This window comes from Schistocerca gregaria, chromosome 4 (assembly GCF_023897955.1).
Source record: "Schistocerca gregaria isolate iqSchGreg1 chromosome 4, iqSchGreg1.2, whole genome shotgun sequence".
Lineage (NCBI taxonomy): Eukaryota > Metazoa > Arthropoda > Insecta > Orthoptera > Acrididae > Schistocerca > Schistocerca gregaria.
Genome location: NC_064923.1, coordinates 672,921,121 through 672,939,501, shown reverse-complemented (window position 1 = coordinate 672,939,501; position 18,381 = coordinate 672,921,121). Strand labels below are relative to the sequence as shown.

At 44.3% G+C, this 18,381-nt stretch overlaps 1 protein-coding gene across 1 annotated transcript in view; it reads left to right on the top strand.

The window, feature by feature from the left end:
* The first annotated feature begins 210 nt into the window (after positions 1-210).
* The window catches only part of LOC126267861 (uncharacterized), a 63,210-nt gene continuing 45,039 nt past the window's right edge, over positions 211-18,381 (top strand). Inside the window, exon 1 of the mRNA XM_049973171.1 lies at positions 211-361. Coding sequence (XP_049829128.1) covers positions 211-361 — 151 coding nt within the window. The remainder of the gene's footprint in view (positions 362-18,381) is intronic.

The following is an 18,381-nucleotide window of genomic DNA, read 5'->3' as shown; positions in this document are numbered from 1 at the left end:
CTTCTTCTCTGTAGGACTAATAGTTTGCGCTTAGCGAGCTGGAGTGTATGGAAATCTAGCAGATGGTATTTGAAGGTGTTGCGGGTTGCATAAGACCCACAGTTAAGGGCAACTGAATCGCCCTGTACGCTTGTAGGCACACGTGATGTGTTGCGCTGTGCAGATGCGGCTAGGCGCGGAGCGGCGCGCCGGCAGGTGGTGCGCGGGTTGATGGCGCGCCAGTCGGGCCCCGGCGGGGGCGGCGGCCAGGCGGCGGAGGGCGCCGTCGCGTGGCACGAGAGCCTGCTGCTGGCCGGCGCCGGGCTCGTGGCGGCCGTCGGCGTCGCCGCCAACGCCGCGCTGCTCGTCGCGCTCTGCACAGGTGAGGATCGCCGAGGCTTGCCGAAAGCTACGCAAGGCGACGCTTCACCTCTGTGGAATACAGCAGGTACTAAAAGTAATTAATACACTTGACACTACTCAACCTACACTACTGGCCATTAAAATTGCTACACCACGAACATGACGTGCTACAGAGGCGAAATTTAACCGACAGGAAGAAGATGCTGTGATATGCAAATGATTGGCTTTTCAGAGCATTCAAACAAGGTTGGGGCCGGTGGCGACACCTACAACGTGCTGACATGAGGAATGTTTCCAACCGACTTCTCATACACAAACAGCAGTTGACCGGCATTGCCTGGTGACACGTTGTTGTGATGCCTCGTGTAAGGAGGAGAAATGCGTACCACCACGTTTCCGACTTTGATAAAGGTCGCATTGTAGCCCATCGCGATTGCTGTTTATCGTATCACGACATTATTGCTCACGTTGGTCGAGACCCAATGACTGCTAGCAGAATATGGAATCGGTGGGTTCAGGAGGTTAATACGGAACGCCGTGCTAGATCCCAACGGCCTCGTACCACTAGCAGTCGAGATGACAGGCATCTTATGTGCATGGCTGGAACGGCTCCTGCAGCCACGTCTCGATCCCAGAGTCAAAAGATTGACACGTTCGCAAGACAAAACCATCTGCACGAACAGTTCGACGACTTTTACAGCAGCATGGACTATCAGCTCGGAGACCATGGCTGCGGTTACCGTTGACGCTGCGTCACAGACAGGAGCGCCTGCGATTATGTACTCAGCGACGAACCTGGGTGCGCGAATGGCAAAACTTCATTTTTTCGCATGAATCCAGGTTCTGTTTACAACATCATCATGGTCGCATCCGTGTTTGGCGACATCGCGGTGAAAGTACATTGAAAGCATGTATTCGTCATCGCCATACTGGCGTATCACCCGGCGTGATGGTATGGGGTGCCATTGGTTACACGTCTCGGTCACTTCTTGTTCGTACTGACGGCACTTTGAACAGCGCAGGTTACATTTCAGATGTGTTACGACCAGTGGCTCTACTCTTCATTCGATCCCTGATAAACCCTATATTTAAGCAGGACAGTGCACGACCCCATGTTACAGGTCCTGTACTAGCCTCTCTGGATACAGAAAATGTTCGACTGCTGCCCTTGGCAGCTCATTCTCCAGATTTCTCACCAATAGAAAACGTCTCGTCAATGGTGGCCGATTAACTGGCTCGTCAAACTAAGCCAGTCAATACTCTTTATGAACTGTGGTATCGTTTTGAAGCTGCATGGGCAGTTGTACCTGTACACGCCATCCAAGCTCTGACTGACTCAATGCCCAGGCGTATCAAGGCCGTTATTACGGCCAGAGCTGGTTGTTGTGGGTACTGATTTCTCAGGATCTATGCACGCAGATTGCGTGAAAATGTAATCACATGTCAGTTCCAGTATAATATATTTGTCCAATGAATACCCGTTTATCATCTGCATTTCTTCTTGGTGTAGCAATTTTAATGTGTAGTAATGTAGATTACTACGACATACAGAACCGGAAAAAAATTACTCAAGATTTATTATTGCAACAGAGCATACGCAGCACACAAAATAGTTGCGCTTACATATCATAAGCACGTGCTGAAACACGCATATTAGTATATTATGTAGCCTCCATGCATGGCAATGCTTGCGCTGACCCGGGCATGAAGCTGATCATGCACAAGGCGAATACTGTCCTGGGATATTTTATGCCACGTTCTTGTCACGTAGTTCAGTTGACTGATGAGTCATAGGAGCCACGTCTCATCCCATCATGTGCCATAGCTGCCCGACTGGAGACACGTCCGGAGATCAAGCTTACTGTGAAAGCTGCTGCACGTCTTGCACAGCATGTGCAGTTTCACGGGTATTGTGTCGGTGAGTATTATCCTGTTGGAAAACCGTATTATGTTTCAGTCGTAAGAACGCCAAACGAACGGGTGTAACAACGTTCAGCACTTAGGGAGTGCTGGTTAGCGCTCCTCCTGAAACACCACAGGTGTACGAGAGCTGTAGTATATCACATCCCACATAGTAAAGGTAGGGCCAGTGTGTCACGAACGAATGCATTCTACGAGACAGTGCTCACCAGGTCTGCGTGTTATTCGTAAACGAATATCATTTGCATCTTCTTCCAATGCTGAAGACCACGGAGCACATTTCCATTTTACAAGTGGTTTTCTGACGGCACAGTCTAGTCAAGCTCGTTGATGCTGTGGCGTGAGTGGAAGACGGGCAATGGATGAGTATCACCGTAGTCACACTGGTAATAACCGTTCATAACAGTCCGTGTTGACACGCCTGAGCTCACAAGCCCTCTTATTTGAGCCGTGGTAGCTGTGTGATCTGCCATTGCTGCCCTTACTGCACGACGATACTCGAGGATGTCTGTGGTCCGTGGACGTCCAGAAACGCGCCTCTCGGTGCGAGAAGTTCACTGATACCGGCAGCATTGCACAACTGGCGCAGCACGTCAAACTTGTCTGAAAATTCTCCCATTCGTAAGGCCAGAATTTGACGGCTTCCAAACTCGCTCATTTGGCTGTAGGAAGCACGAATGCTTCTCCGTGGCGTTGTTGCCTGCTTTTCTCACACCTTTGCACCACACTGAGCCTTCCGGCTGTGAGTATTCCTTTTTAAAGTGTAGACACATGCGGCGCTCTAGTAGCTATGCCACTAATGTGTTGGCGGACGACGTGGAAACAATTATCAGTATATCTACCATCCCTCAGGGGGCATACGCTATCATGATATCAAAGTCGACGTCGCCTCTCTAGGTGTACAGCTTTTTTTCCCAGAAGTGCAAGAAGTATAAACTTCAAACATCCAAGATCGCTATAGTACAACGTTTATTTTGGTCACCGCTTTAAGTAAGCTGTTCACTACATTTCAATGAATCTCGACCATGTGCAAATTCATTAAGCGTGGTATGTTATGTAACGCCATTTTTATGCTTGACGTGTCGACATACTAAGGTTGTTTATGTTTTCAAAATATCATGATGTAATACAGTATAATTTACACTTCACCGACATTCATCGAAATGCATTGCTTACATCCGGAGATGGCAACATACCTTGCTGAAATGATAACCAGATCAAAAGCTGTACTATAGCGATCTTGGCCGTTCAGTGCTTTTACTTCTGATAGGTTGGTGAATAAGTTCGCAGTCTTTTTTTTTCATGATGGTATTCTCGTTACTATGGGCTTATTTATCGATTTCCAGTTTTTATCTGTCGTTCACTGTTGCTATTTGAATTTACATATTGTCTTCCTGTCTTTTGGAGATAGTGAAGGAGCTGTGGAAGCTAGAAAATAGAGTGTCGAGTATACAAATCGGAATATTTCCGACATATTACTCCTTTTGAGTTCAGTAGAGGGATGAGGACAGTGGAGGAATCGAGAAACATTTTGCGCCGTGCATGGGGTAACGCCATGGACAGAATACGGTAAAAATGGTTTTCTCGTTTCAAGAACTGTGTTTTTGTTTGTAGTGGCTATCCACGTTCAGGAAGACCTTCAGTGTTTGATGAAGATATTTTAGGCGCATTAATCCACAATGATCCATGTCAGTATACTCGTTAACTGGCAAATGCCATGAATTGTAATCATTCCACCATCGTGCAACATTTGCACTCAGTGGGGAAAGTTCGAAAACCGTGTGTAAGCCAAAAACACAAAAATCAGCGTGTGCATCTCTGCTCTTTCGTCATTAATTGGGTCGTGAACAACACAGACCATTTCTATCAGTATCGTTAATGGTGGCGAGAAATGGTGTCTTTAAGTTCACGTAGGGAATAGTTGAGCCCAAACCAAGCAGCAGCTACCAAATTTAGACCTGCGCACATCTACAATACATAATTATATGGTACAGCGAATTAAGAATGTTTCCGCAAGCTGTAACTCTCATTATTGATGTTTTTTGACATTATTTGAGACGTCTTGCAGACGCAAGCCAAGAACAACGACCAGGAAGATTGCGTGAGGTGATGCTTCTCCACGATAGCGCACGCCCAACTCCTGCGGGCTGTCAGAAAACACGGTGCAAGAGTTGGGCTGGGAAACCATTCCGCAACCACCTTATTCATCTCATCTTGCCCCTCAGCGTTTCATCTTTCCCGATCTCTATCCAACAATCTTCTGTGGGTTCTTACTTTCCGGATGAAAATGTGCTCATTGCGTGGCTGGATGGTTTCCATAGTAGCAGAATCTTAATGTTAATGCAGCGTTGACAGATAGTTGTAAGTAATGTTACATTGTTGATGACTGAAATATCTGCCATGTGTATCTGTTGTGTTTATTAACGTTATGGAAAAATATTACGTACTTGCGAACCAACCTAATATTTTCGTAATAGTCATAAACCTATGGTCGAATTGATTTCCAGGACAAACCAAAGTTTACTCTTCGGAAGAAACAATCTTTATTGATCGTTGCTAAAATTTGCCACACACAGTGGTTTAACGCTCACTGAGATAAGTTCTTAGCGGGGTATAACTTTGCCAGTGTGTGACGTCACGGGTTATTAAAATTCGAGTGCAGCTGGCCTCTTCTGAATGTCATAATGTAGCACTTTGTAGGAGCTGAACAGGTCGCTTCAGAAATGTCATACAGCCAGGAAAAAATGACTTTATTACTCAGATTGCACAAATCTAGCGTTTCGGATTTATTTCCATCATCAGATATCCACAGGATACAAGCGTTAATAGATGCACACGCAACAGTAGTCTGTCGGCTTACGTTACATGCTCACCTCGAAACGCTCGTATCTTCCGACCAATCTGCGCACCTGAATATCTAAAGATGGAAATAAATCCGACACGCGTCAAGTGAGCATATCATTTTCACATTATAATGCAACCACAGTCACCTGACTCCTACGATATTTCATGTCTCACCTATATTGTTGTTCAATGCTGTTGTATACTTCGAAACTTCGCTATTTTAATGTGTGTGTCTGTACTTAAATTCCTGAATGCCTTAGAAGATGAAACTTTTACGTTGTTTGATTCTGAAACAGCTGAGTAAAACTGAACTTAGTGAGCCTACTTTCTCTTTAATTTTTCTTACCATGTCAACACTGACCCACAATATTCTAGCGCAACGCAATCTGACAGCTCAAAAAATTACTATCTGACTTCAAATAATTAATACAAAAGAATGGCCCTGGCTAAAAAGGAATCTTAACAAAAACCTATACATTTCATTAAGCACTTACCTCACAAAAATCTTCATTACGCGAACTATTGCAATACATCGAACGTGAATACTGCCAGCTAAACAAAAGATTCTAACTACTAAAGCCACTAACTACAAATCGGCATGTGGTTAGCAAAGAAAAGATTTTGTTGCAAATAAAACAATGTATTTTTTACCTTAAAAATGTGGCATTCAAACACGAATATAAATCGTCATTGACATCCAGTACAAAGATAGATAATCATGAATGATTTTCAGTCTCCAAGTCGGATACTTCCAGATCGTTAACCAACGCTAACACTTCAGACCTCTACTCTCCATCAATACTAACTTCTCACATGTAACATCCATCACTGTTGGCTGTTCATCTCCAGCTGTCCAACTGTACTTCCATCACTGCTGGCGCCTAACTTCCAACTGCCCAACACTACTGGCGGTTAACTTCCAACAACGAGTCCAACCAGCCATAGAGTCTCTTACAAAGAAAGCGCAGTCTGAAATCCAATGCAAAGCGCTACACAGCGCTGCAAACACAGAAGCAGCCCACTTACAACTAGCGATAGAATTTAACTGTCTCTAATATTATTATCCATTTATACGAACGCGGAGTTCTCGGTTCTGGCCCTCATGGACAGATCATCGTAGTACCCCCTTATATGTCCCAGTGACTGTGCTTGCTTTTTTTCTTTTTTTTTTTCAGAAGAGAAGGAACGCTATTCTTCTGACTGATTACATGGTGCCTGTCACGGCTTCCTCTCTTGCGTCAAGCTCTTCCCGTGTCGACTTCTTTATCTCATAATAGTGTTTACACGAGCGTCCTCAGTTATTTGTTGAATATTTTCCGGTCTCTGAACTCGCGTGCAGCCTTGGTCCTTACGGCACCGTCTAATACCGTAAAACCTATTCAATGGTGTCGTAAGACGTTTCTTATAATCACGTCTCTTCTTCTGCACAGTGTTTCTCAGATATTTCTTTCCTCGTTCTGTGGAGGACCTCCTCATTTCTTAACTTAGATAAAATTTTATAAGCCCAAGCTTTTTCTATGGAGAAAAATTGACATTACCACTAAGTGGCCTTCATTCGTGAAAGTGATCGTTGCCGTTCATGACGAACATTCATTTTCCTCTTGACAGGTTTCCAGCTGTCGTTCAGCACTCCGGCAGTGGATATGGCAACACATTTCTCGCTTAGCGGCACTTGAATATACACTCCTGGAAATGGAAAAAAGAACACATTGACACCGGTGTGTCAGACCCACCATACTTGCTCCGGACACTGCGAGAGGGCTGTACAAGCAATGATCACACGCACGGCACAGCGGACACACCAGGAACCGCGGTGTTGGCCTCTAATGGCGCTAGCTGCGCAGCATTTGTGCACCGCCGCCGTCAGTGTCAGCCAGTTTGCCATGGCATACGGAGCTCCATCGCAGTCTTTAACACTGGTAGCTTGCCGCGACAGCGTGGACGTGAACCGTATGTGCAGTTGACGGACTTTGAGCGAGGGCGTATAGTGGGCATGCGGGAGGCCGGGTGGACGTACCGCCGAATTGCTCAACACGTGGGGCGTGAGGTATCCACAGTGCATCGATGTTGTCGCCAGTGGTCGGCGGAAGGTGCACGTGCCCGTCGACCTGGGACCGGACCGCAGCGACGCACGGATGCACGCCAAGACCGTAGGATCCTACGCAGTGCCGTAGGGGACCGCACCGCCACTTCCCAGCAAATTAGGGACACTGTTGCTCCTGAGCTATCGGCGAGGACCATTCGCAACCGTCTCCATGAAGCTGGGCTACGGTCCCGCACACCGTTAGGCCGTCTTCCGCTCACGCCCCAACATCGTGCACCCCGCCTCCAGTGGTGTCGCGACAGGCGTGAATGGAGGGACGAATGGAGACGTGTCGTCTTCAGCGATGAGAGTCGCTTCTGCCTCGGTGCCAATGATGGTCGTATGCGTGTTTGGCGCCGTGCAGGTGAGCGCCACAATCAGGACTGCATACGACCGAGGCACATAGAGCCAACACCCGGCATCATGGTGTGGGGAGCGATCTCCTACACTGGCCGTACACCTCTGGTGATCGTCGAGGGGACACTGAATAGTGCACGGTACATCCAAACCGTCATCGAACCCATCGTTCTACCACTCCTAGACCGGCAAGGGAACTTGCTGTTCCAACAGGACAATGCACGTCCGCATGTGTCCCGTGCCACCCAATGTGCTCTAGAAGGTGTAAGTCAACTACCCTGGCCAGCAAGATCTCCGGATCTGTCCCCCATTGAGCATGTTTGGGACTGGATGAAGCGTCTTCTCACGCGGTCTGCACGTCCAGCATGAACGATGGTCCAACTGAGGCGCCAGGTGGAAATGGCATGGCAAGCCGTTCCACAGGATTACATCCAGCATCTCTACGATCGTCTCCATGGGAGAATAGCAGCCTGCATTGCTGCGAAAGGTGGATATACACTGTACTAGTGCCGACATTGTGCATGCTCTGTTGCCTGTGTCTATGTGCCTGTGGTTCTGTCAGTGTGATCATGTGATGTATCTGACCCCAGGAATGTGTCAATAAAGTTTCCCCTTCCTGGGACAATGAATTCACGGTGTTCTTATTTCAATTTCCAGGAGTGTACTATAGTAGCGGAACGAAACGAAAACTAATACAAATGGCTGCTGCTAATATACTACTGCAACGTATGATATACGGTACGTTAATGAACAAAAAAGACGAACTTCGAGTTGTGGATATTATTCCTAGAATAATTCCTCTTGGATACCCACTTCTTCCATAATCTCAACGCCCTTGAGATACGATTTTTAATAGTTTGTAAATGAAACGGAAAATGAGTTAATTTACTTAGGTCGTTAAATTTATTTTGTTTTCACAGGAACCATTTAATGAACAAACTAATGCAGATTATGTTAGCCATTCTCCGTTAAGGTCTACGCACTTTTGACGTCGTTCTATCAGCATCTCCATTTGTATCGTAAAGCATTCTTTGAGGGTATCCTGGCACCACTTGTTCACAACTGAATGAAATTCGTCATCGGTGGTGAATTTCTTACCCATATAATGGATCAGGAACGAGACGTGGGCAGCAATGATCAAACAGGGGAGAAAGGTGTAATACTGATTTTATTGCCGCTCGGAGTGGCCACGCGGTTTTAGCCGCCGTGTCACGAATTGCGCGGTTCCTCCCGCCGGAGGTTCGAATCCTCCCTCGGGTGTGGGTGTGTGTGTTGTTCTTAGCATAAGTTACTCTGAGTTAGTTTAAATAAAGTGTAAGTCTGGGACCGACGGCCTCAGCAGTTTGGTCCCTTAGGAATTCACTCACATTTGAACATTTTTCATAACTAATTTTATTACTGACCGCTGCTTACACAATCTGTTCAATATGAGCACCAGGGACAATGAAAAGATGTTGTACAGCGACAGATTTGCCCCAGTGGCCAAAATACAAATCACCTTTTTTCAGCATCAATCGATTCCACATAAACACGTTAGCATATCTACCAAATTTCGCTGCCGTACGATAACTATATCCCACAGTGCACCTCCATCAGCAGCAGTACTATACCCATCTGGTATCAGAAGGCTCTCTGTGTAAGCTAATACCGTAGAATTCAACTCTGAATTAGTGTACGCAGTAACTGAACCAAATAGACATTGAACTTATAGCTTGTCAGGAGTATTTCTTGTTGTAAGGGCTTGTGACAGAAATATTGCACTAAAACTCAATACCCACTAAATAAGAGTCACATTCACTATAGAGATACTCATCACTCTCACAGCTAACACACCAAAAGCGCCACTTTATCGAAGGGAGACTACTAAACAAGCCTTCGGAGAACTTTCAATGAACAGTTTCATATGGATTTTGGGTACATAACGATTTCATCTGCCTCTACACAACTACCTCGTTTGCGAGCAGTGTCGCAGAGCTACTGATATTTGAATACATGTACACTACAGGCCATTAAAATTGCGACACCACGAAGATGCCGTGCTACAGACGCGAAATTTAACCGACAGGAAGAAGATGCTGTGATATGCAAATGATTAGTTTTTCAGAGCAAACACACAAGGTTGGAAGCAGTGGCGACACCTACAACGTGCTGACATGAGGAAAGTTTCAAATCGATTTCTCATACACAAATAGCAGCTGATCGGCGTTGCCTGGTGAAACGTTATTGTGATGCCTCGTTTCAGGAAGAGAAATGCGTACCATCACATTTCCGACTTTGATAAAGGTCGGATTGCAGTCTATCACGAATGCGGGTTATCGTAGCGCGACATTGCTGCTCGCGTCGGTTGATATCCAATGACTGTATGACTGTTAGCAGAATATGGAATCGGTGGGTTCAGGAGGGTAATACGGAACGCCGTGCTGGATCCCAACGGCCTCGTATCACTAGCAGTCGAGATGACAGGCATCTTATCCGCATGGCTACGACGGATCGTGCAGCCACGTCTCGATCCCTGAGTTAACAGATGGGGACGTTTGCAAGGCAACAACCAGGATGGACTATCAGCTCGGAGACCATGGCTGCGGTTACCATTGACGTTGCATCACAGACAGGAGCGCCTGCGATGATGTACTCAAGGACGAACCTGGGTGCACGAATGGCGAGATGTCATTTTTTCGGATGAATCCAGGTTCCGTTCACTGCATCATGATGGTCGCATCCGTGTTTGGCGACATCGCTGTGAGCTCACATTGGAAGTGTGTATTCGTCATCGCCATACTGGCGTATCACCCGGCGTGATGGTATGGGGTGCCATTAGTTACACGTCTCAGTCACCTCCTGTTCGCATTGACGGCACTTTCAACAGTGGACGTTACATTTCAGATGTGTTACGACCCGTGGCTCTACCCTTCTTTCGATCCCTGCGAAACCCTACATTTCGGAAGGATATTGCACGACCGCATGTTGCACGTCCTGTACGGGCCTTTCTGATTGCAGAAAATATTCGACAGCTGCCCTGGCCAGCACATTCTCCAGATCTCTCACCAATTGAAAACGTCTGCTCAATGGTGGCCGAGAAACTGACTCGTCACAATACACCAGTCGCTACTACTGATGAACTGTGGTACCGTGTTGAAGCTACATGGGCAGCTGTACCTGTACACGCCATCCAAGCTCTGTTTGACTCAATGCCCAGGCGTGTCAAGACGGTTATTACGGCCAGAGATGGTTGTTCTGGGTACTGATTTCTCAGGATCTATGCACCCAAGTTGCGTGAAAATGTAATCACATGTCAGTTCTAGTATAATATATTTGTACAATGAATACCCGTTTATCATTTGCATTTCTTCTTGGTGTAGCAATTTTAATGGCCAGTTGCGTAAATTAGTATATCTAGTGCCGGAATTAAGGGTGTAATTTATTGGCTGACAGATACTAGCATGTAATGACACCAGACGATAAGTTGTACTCAATAAGAATTTCGCAGGTCGCAGTACACGTCTCCATCACTAAATGGTATCTAATTGACACCATTTCTAGAGCATGCATTATGCTCGCATGTAATGAGGTTTATGGTGGGGCAAACAACTTGGTTGCCGGAAGCACTGATCGTGTAAACTCCAGCTAGGCCTGTTCCTCAGTTATACCCTAAAGGCAACTGAAAGCTGAGCTCTGGTTGATGTGTTTCTTGAATTTTACAGCGTCTCAGATACAATTTCGTTCAGTCGTCTGATGAAAAGAGTTCAGTGATCTCAAACGTCTCTAGTTATGCGCATCCACCGCGAAACAATTAAAATACGCACTCCTAAAATAAATACAAAGTCTCTGCTGGGTGTGAAAACGAAAGTTGATAAGCCTGGTTCCTCTCTTACAGATAGTTCATCATCTCTTCTCTCACGTACCATCACATTACCCAGTTAAGATCTACTTCGCGAACTTTGTTGAAAGATTAAAAACGAAATTCAGAGAATTCTTTAAACATGGCGTAGGTTCTAAACCTACGTAAGTCACTATGCCATGTATCACTGTCTCAGATTGCTGTTGAAATTTTTCACGTTGGACACTATTTTGAAAAGGCAAATTAACTTTTGATGATGAACGGTATCCAGACAACCTAATAAACTTCTCTGTTATTATTTCTTCTTGCGTCATTGTACATAACAATTTGAACTACCAACCTGAGCTATCTCCTTCCAAGGTTTGGTTGTCTATGGTCTGTGGCTTTTCTGAGCAGCAAATCCCTCCTTTTCGTTTGAACACAGTTTCTGCCGGCTGGTGTGAGAAGGTTCGTCCAACAAGGCTGCTGAAATCTGAAGCTGAGTAGAGAAGTCTGTGACGTCAGAATCGCTAAGTAAGAAAGCGTGTTCTCTCCGTGCGTAACAACAATACATTAGCTCCTGATCGATCGCAGAGTTAAGACGAGATTTACAGAGTGCGATGCTAGCTTTGGAGATAATCTGTTTGCAATCACATATTGGAAGGAAATGACTCAAAATAATAAAGAGCAGCAATCAGTCGTCTTTTCCGTTATAGCTTTATTATAGCAGGTACTGGTTTCGGGTAGTAGCTGGCCGATATCAATGCAGTATTTCGGAGCATTCATAATGGCTAGTTCCTAGCCGAAATCTGTGTCTCGTATGATAAAGCTAAATAAGAAATAACGACTGAATGGCTACTGTTTACCATTTTAAAAGTTGTATCACAGTGGGGGGCGCACTGCACTTTCCTATTGGAGGATAATGTGGTAAATAAATATCAGCAGATTTTCTTCTTTCACGACTTTCTCAATGTCACTTTTGTTGTTGAAAAGATAGGATATTCGGCGGTGACACTTTCAACGCACATATGTATACCTGTTAAACAAAAGTCTGGTACTTCTATGTCACTTTAGATTTATCAAGGTCCGTTCAGAATAGATGACCTGGTAGTGGTTGTTGGTGTTGTTGTTGCGGTCTTCAGTCCTGAGACTGGTTTGATGCAGCTCTCCATGCTACTCTATCATGTGCAAGCTTCTTCATCTCCCAGTACCTACGGCAACCTACATCCTTCTGAATCTGCTTGGAGTACTCATCTCTTGGTCTCCATCTACGATTTTGTCCCTCCACGCTGCCCTCCAATACAAAATTGGTGATCCCTTGATGCCTCAGAACATGTCCTACCAACCGATCCCTTCTTTCAGTCAAGTTGTGCCAGAAACGTCTCTTCACCCCAATCCTTTTCAATACTTCCTCATGAGTTATGAGATCTACCCATCTAATCTTCAGCATTCTTCTGTAGCACCACATTTCGAAAGATTCTATTCTCTTCTTGTCCAAACTATTTATCGTCCATGTTTCACTTCCATACATGGCTACACTCCATACAAATACTTTCAGAAATGACTTCCTGACACTAAAATCTATACTCGATGTTAACAAATTTCTCTTCTTCAGAAACGCTTTCCTTGCCATTGCCAGTCTACATTTTATATCCTGTCTACTTCGACCATCATCAGTTATTTTGCTCCCCAAATAGCAAAACTCCTTTACTACTTTAAGTGTCTCATTTCCTATTCTAATTCCCTCAGCATCACCCGACTTAATTCGACTACATTCCATTATCCTCGTTTTGCTTTTGTTGATGTTCATCTTATATCCTCCTTTCAAGACACTGTCCATTCCACTCAACTGCTCATCCAAGTCCTTTGCTGTCTCTGACTGAATTACAATGTCATCGGCAAACCTCAAAGTTTTTATTTCTTCTCCATGGATTTTAATACCTACTCCGAATTTTTCTTTTGTTTCCTTTACTGCTCGCTCAATATACAGATTGAATAACATCGGGGGGAGGCTACAACCCTGTCTTACTCCCTTCCCGACCACTGCTTCCCTTTCATGTTCCTCGACTCTTATAACTGCCATCTGGTTTCTGTACAAATTGTAAATAGCCTTTCGCTCCCTCTATTTTACCCCTGCTACCTTTAGAATTTGAAAGAGAGTATTCCAGTCAACATTGTCAAAAGCTTTCACTAAGTCTACAAATGCTAGAAATGTGGGTTTGCTTTTCCTTAATCTTTCTTCTAAGATAAGTCGTAAGGTCAGTATCGCCTCACGTGTTTCAGTGTTTCTGCGGAATCCAAACTGATCTACCCCGAGGTCGGCTTCTACTAGTTTTTCCATTCGTCTGTAAAGAATTCGAGTTAGTATTTTGCAGCTGTGGCTTATTAAACTGATTGTTCGGTAATTTTCACATCTGTCAACACCTGCTTTCTTTGGGATTGGAATTATTATATTCTTCTTGAAGTCTGAGGGTATTTCGACTGTTTCATACTTCTTGCTCACCAGATGGTAGAGTTTTGTCAGGACTGGCTCTCCCAAGGCCGTCAGAAGTTCCAATGGAATGTTGTCTACTCCGGGGGCCTTGTTTCGACTCAGGTCTTTCGGTGCTCTGTCAAACTCTTCACGCAGTATCATATCTCCCATTTCATCTACATCCTCTTCCATTTCCATAATATTGTCCTCAAGTGCATCGCCCTTGTATAAACCCTCTATATACTCCTTCCACCTTTCTGCTTTCCCTTCTTTGCTAAGAACTGGGTTTCCATCTGAGCTCTTGATATTCATGGTAGTGGTATAGCAGCAAATAGTTCCCAACTTTGAGAGTTACACCTGCTTTACGAAGAACTGTATAGCTTCCCCTTTGCAGTGCTTTGCTATAGTCGTGGGACACTCTCCTCGTTTGGGTTCCTTTTATAAGTTACCTACCTACTTCATTCCACAATGATAGTCACGTTAGTATCATGTCTACAGCATGAAATGATTCCACCGTCTTGTCTTGGCGCGAGGATAATTTCATGCTGATAGCACCAGATCGTTCCCTGTTGCTAAAGGGCATACTGTTCCGCCTTTTCCTTTTCTTTTCGTCATCAGTCTTCTGACTGGTTTGATGCGGCTCACTACGAATTCCTCACCCGTGCTAACCTCTTCATCTCAGAGTAGCACTTGCAACCTACATCCTCAATTATTTCCTGGATGTTGTCCAAACTCTGTCTTCCTCTGCAGTTTTTGCCCTCTACAGCTCCTTCCAGAACCATGGAAATCCTCATGTCGTATCAGATGTCGTATCATCCTGTCCTTTCTCCTTGTCAGTGTTTTCCACATATTCCTTTCCTCTCCGTTTCTGCGCAGAACCTCCTCATTCCTTACCTTATCAGTCCATCTAATTTTAGATTTTTTTTCTGTAGCACCACATCTCAAATGCTTCGATCCTTTTCTTTTCCGATTTTCCCAGAGTCCATGTTTCACTACTATACGAGGGTGTACTCCAGACGTTCATTTTCGGAAATTTCTTCCTCAAATTAAGGCCGATATTTGATATTAGTAGAATTCTCTTCGCCCGGAAAACACTTTTTGCCATTGCTAGTCTGATTTTAATGTCCTCCTTGATCCGTCCTTCATTGGTTATTTTACTACCTAGGTATCTCAACTCCTTAATTTCAACTACTTCGTGACCATTAATCCTGATGTTGAGTTTCTCGCTGTTCTCATTTCTACTACTTCTCATGACCTTCCTCTGTTTTGGATTTACTCTCAACTCATACTATGTACTCGTTAGACTGTTCATTCCGTTCATCAGCGAATGGTATCATTCATGTCTTCTCACTCCGAAATTTAACTCCACTCCTGATACCTTTCTTTTATTTCCATAATTGCTTCATCGATGCTCAGATTGAAGAGTGGGGCGAAAGGCCACATCCTTGTCTTACACCCTTTTTAATACGTGCACTTCGTTCTTGGCCCTCCATTATTATTATTCCCTCTTGGCTGTTGTGCATATTGTATATGACCCGTCTCTCCCTTGCACCATTTTACGTTAACGGACGCTTTTTCCAGATCGACATATACTATGGACGTGTGTTGATTTTTCTTTAGTCTTGCTTCCATTACTAACGGCAACATCAGAATTGCCTCTCCCGTGCCTCTATTCTTGTAAGCAACTTGGATGCATGAGCTGTTAAGCTGATCGTGCGGTAATCCTCGCACTTGTCAGCTCTTGCCGTCTTTGGAATTGTGTGTATGATGCTTTGCCGAAAGTCAGAAGACATGTCGACAGACTCATACATTCTACACACCAACGTGAATAGTCGTTTTGTTGCCACTTTACTCGGTGATTTTAGAAACTCTGATGGAATGTTGTCTATCTCTTCTTCCTTATTCGATCTTAAGTCCTCCAAAGCTCTTTTAAATTCTAATCCTGGATCCCCTATCTCTTCTGACTCGACTCCTGTTTATTTTTCTACCACATCAGACAAATCTTCCCACTCATAGACGCTTACAGTATATTCTTTCCACCTATCCGCTCTCTCCTCTGCGTTTAACAGTGGAATTCCCGTAGCACTCTTATGTTATCACCTTTGCTTTCATTGTCACCGAAGGTTGTTTTGGCTCTCCTGTATGCTGAGTCTGACCTTCTGACAATTATTTCTTTTTCGATGTTTTCACATTTTTCCTGTAGCCATTTCGTCTTAGCTTCCCTGCATTTCCTATTTATTTCATTCTTCAGCGACATGTATTTCTGTATTCCTCAGTTTTTGGAACATTTTTGTACTTCCTCCTTTCATCGATCAGTTTAAGTATTTTCTCTGTTACCCATTGTTTCTTCACGGTTACCTTATTTGTACGTATGTCTTCCTCCCCAACTTCTGTGATGACCCTTTTTAGAGATGTCCATTCCTCTTCAGCTGTACTGCTTACTGAGCTATTCCTTATTACTGTATCTGTAGCTTTAGACAACTTCAACCATATCTCATCATTCCTTAGAACTTCCTTATCACACATCTTTGCGTATTGATTCTTCGTGACTAATGTCTTGAACTTTAGCGTACTCTTCATCACTAATATATTGTGATCTGAGTGTATGTCTGCTCCTGGGTACGCCTTACAATCCAGTTGTAACATCCCCTTAGAAAAATTATCAATGATTGTGCTAGTAAACTACTACGTTATTTAATACAAAGACAGCTGAATAAAACTGAACGTATTCAGACAGTTCTCTCTTACTTATTCTGATAATCACTAAACTGACACACAATATTTTTTAGCTCAACGGAATCTGACTTTCAATAATCCCTAAAAAATAATGGCCCTGACGAACAATAACCTATACCTTCCATGAATCACTTACCTCACAGAAATATTATTTACTCGAACTACTGCAATACAGCGAGCGCCAATACTGCCAGTTAAATAAAAGATTCTAACTACTGAAGGCACTAACTACTGATAGGGTTAGTTAGCAAATAAAAGATCTTGATAGAGAACAAACAATGTATTTACCTTACTAGCGTTCAAAAGTCATAACATAAATATAATTTTGTGACATCGAATTAAACAAATTTCCTTTTCCTGAAGGACACACGTCCAGATCGTCCGCTCAAAACTCTGGCATCTCTCTCCCCACATCCACCACTGCTGGCAGCTCACCTCCAACTGCCCAACGCTACGCGCTGTTCACATCCAACTACCCAACACTACAATAGCGAATATTCCAACAATGCCAACCAGCCACAGACTGCACACAGCACAGTCAGTGATTTTCATACAGAACGCTACGTGGCGTTACCAACATAAAAACCTAAACAGCCTACTTACACAGTATCTATCTAAATAACATAATCAATCGGATTATGCTGTGAATCACGAGAGGGTAGGCGATTATATGTGTGTTAAGTATGATCTATCTTGTCCCGTCTGCCTGCATTGTAATTTGCCATAAAAAGTAAATTAATTTTGTCTTATACCTTCTCATTGCTTGCAGGGACTGCGTGTCCTATACATACCAGCAGTTCTCGGAGAAGCTCATCATTTCTTAAAATACACATAGACGCCTGTATAAACGTACTCTGTATCTATAGTTAAATTTCCGGTTTCAAGACGCTTTAGAGAACCACTGCTCAGAATTATGGCAAATTTGAACAGTATAATATTGACGCAGAGGGAAACGCCAAGGAACAAAAAAGTGTTTAACAATATTTGACCAATAGATGTCACTGTAAGCTTCGGAAAATGCACCCCAACAGACGTGCGATACACGGCTGTTCCTTAGCTTGCATCCGAGACACACATGACTCTTTCCACGAAGAATCGCACGCTATTGCTAAAGCTCTTTCATAAGAACTGAGACTGGCGTTAGTAGACCTGCAGAAGTTCCGGGCACTCAAGAGTACCAGAAACGACAATGGTCGGATGTCTCCAAAGGGTCTTGAGAAAATGAATCCTTACCCCAAAAAGATAGTGCAAGGTGGCAGAGGGAGGAAAGCAATTAATGCGACACCTGTCGAAGATGTGGCCACAGCGTTGCAGGAGAGGTCAAGCGGTGGTATGCCAGCATACAATGCACAGGGAATTCCCCAAATGTTGGTCATTCCTGCGAGCACGGTGTATAAAGTCCTTGGAAGTATCCTGCTCTGCTGTCTATAGAAAATCACCCATGTTCAGGAGTTACTCCCTGATGACATGCTAGCAAGGTAAACGTTCGCTCTGGAATTTCTTGCTCGCATGGAAGTGGACAATGAATGGCCGTGGAACGTTCTGTGGACAGATGAAACCCATTTCCATCTCCAATGACATGTCAATATGCAGAATTGGAAAATATGGTTAGTTGGAATCGGCATGCACATTAAGCGGTACTACTTTACACTGCAAGGTGACTGTGTGGAGCGGGATGACTGCATGATTTATCGCACGGCCGTATTCACTCACCCTTATAACGGTTATCAAATATCGGAGGTTTTGGAGCTGCAGCAAAGTGCTCGCAGCACTTCCACTCTCTCTCTGTATCTCTCTCTCTCTCTCTCT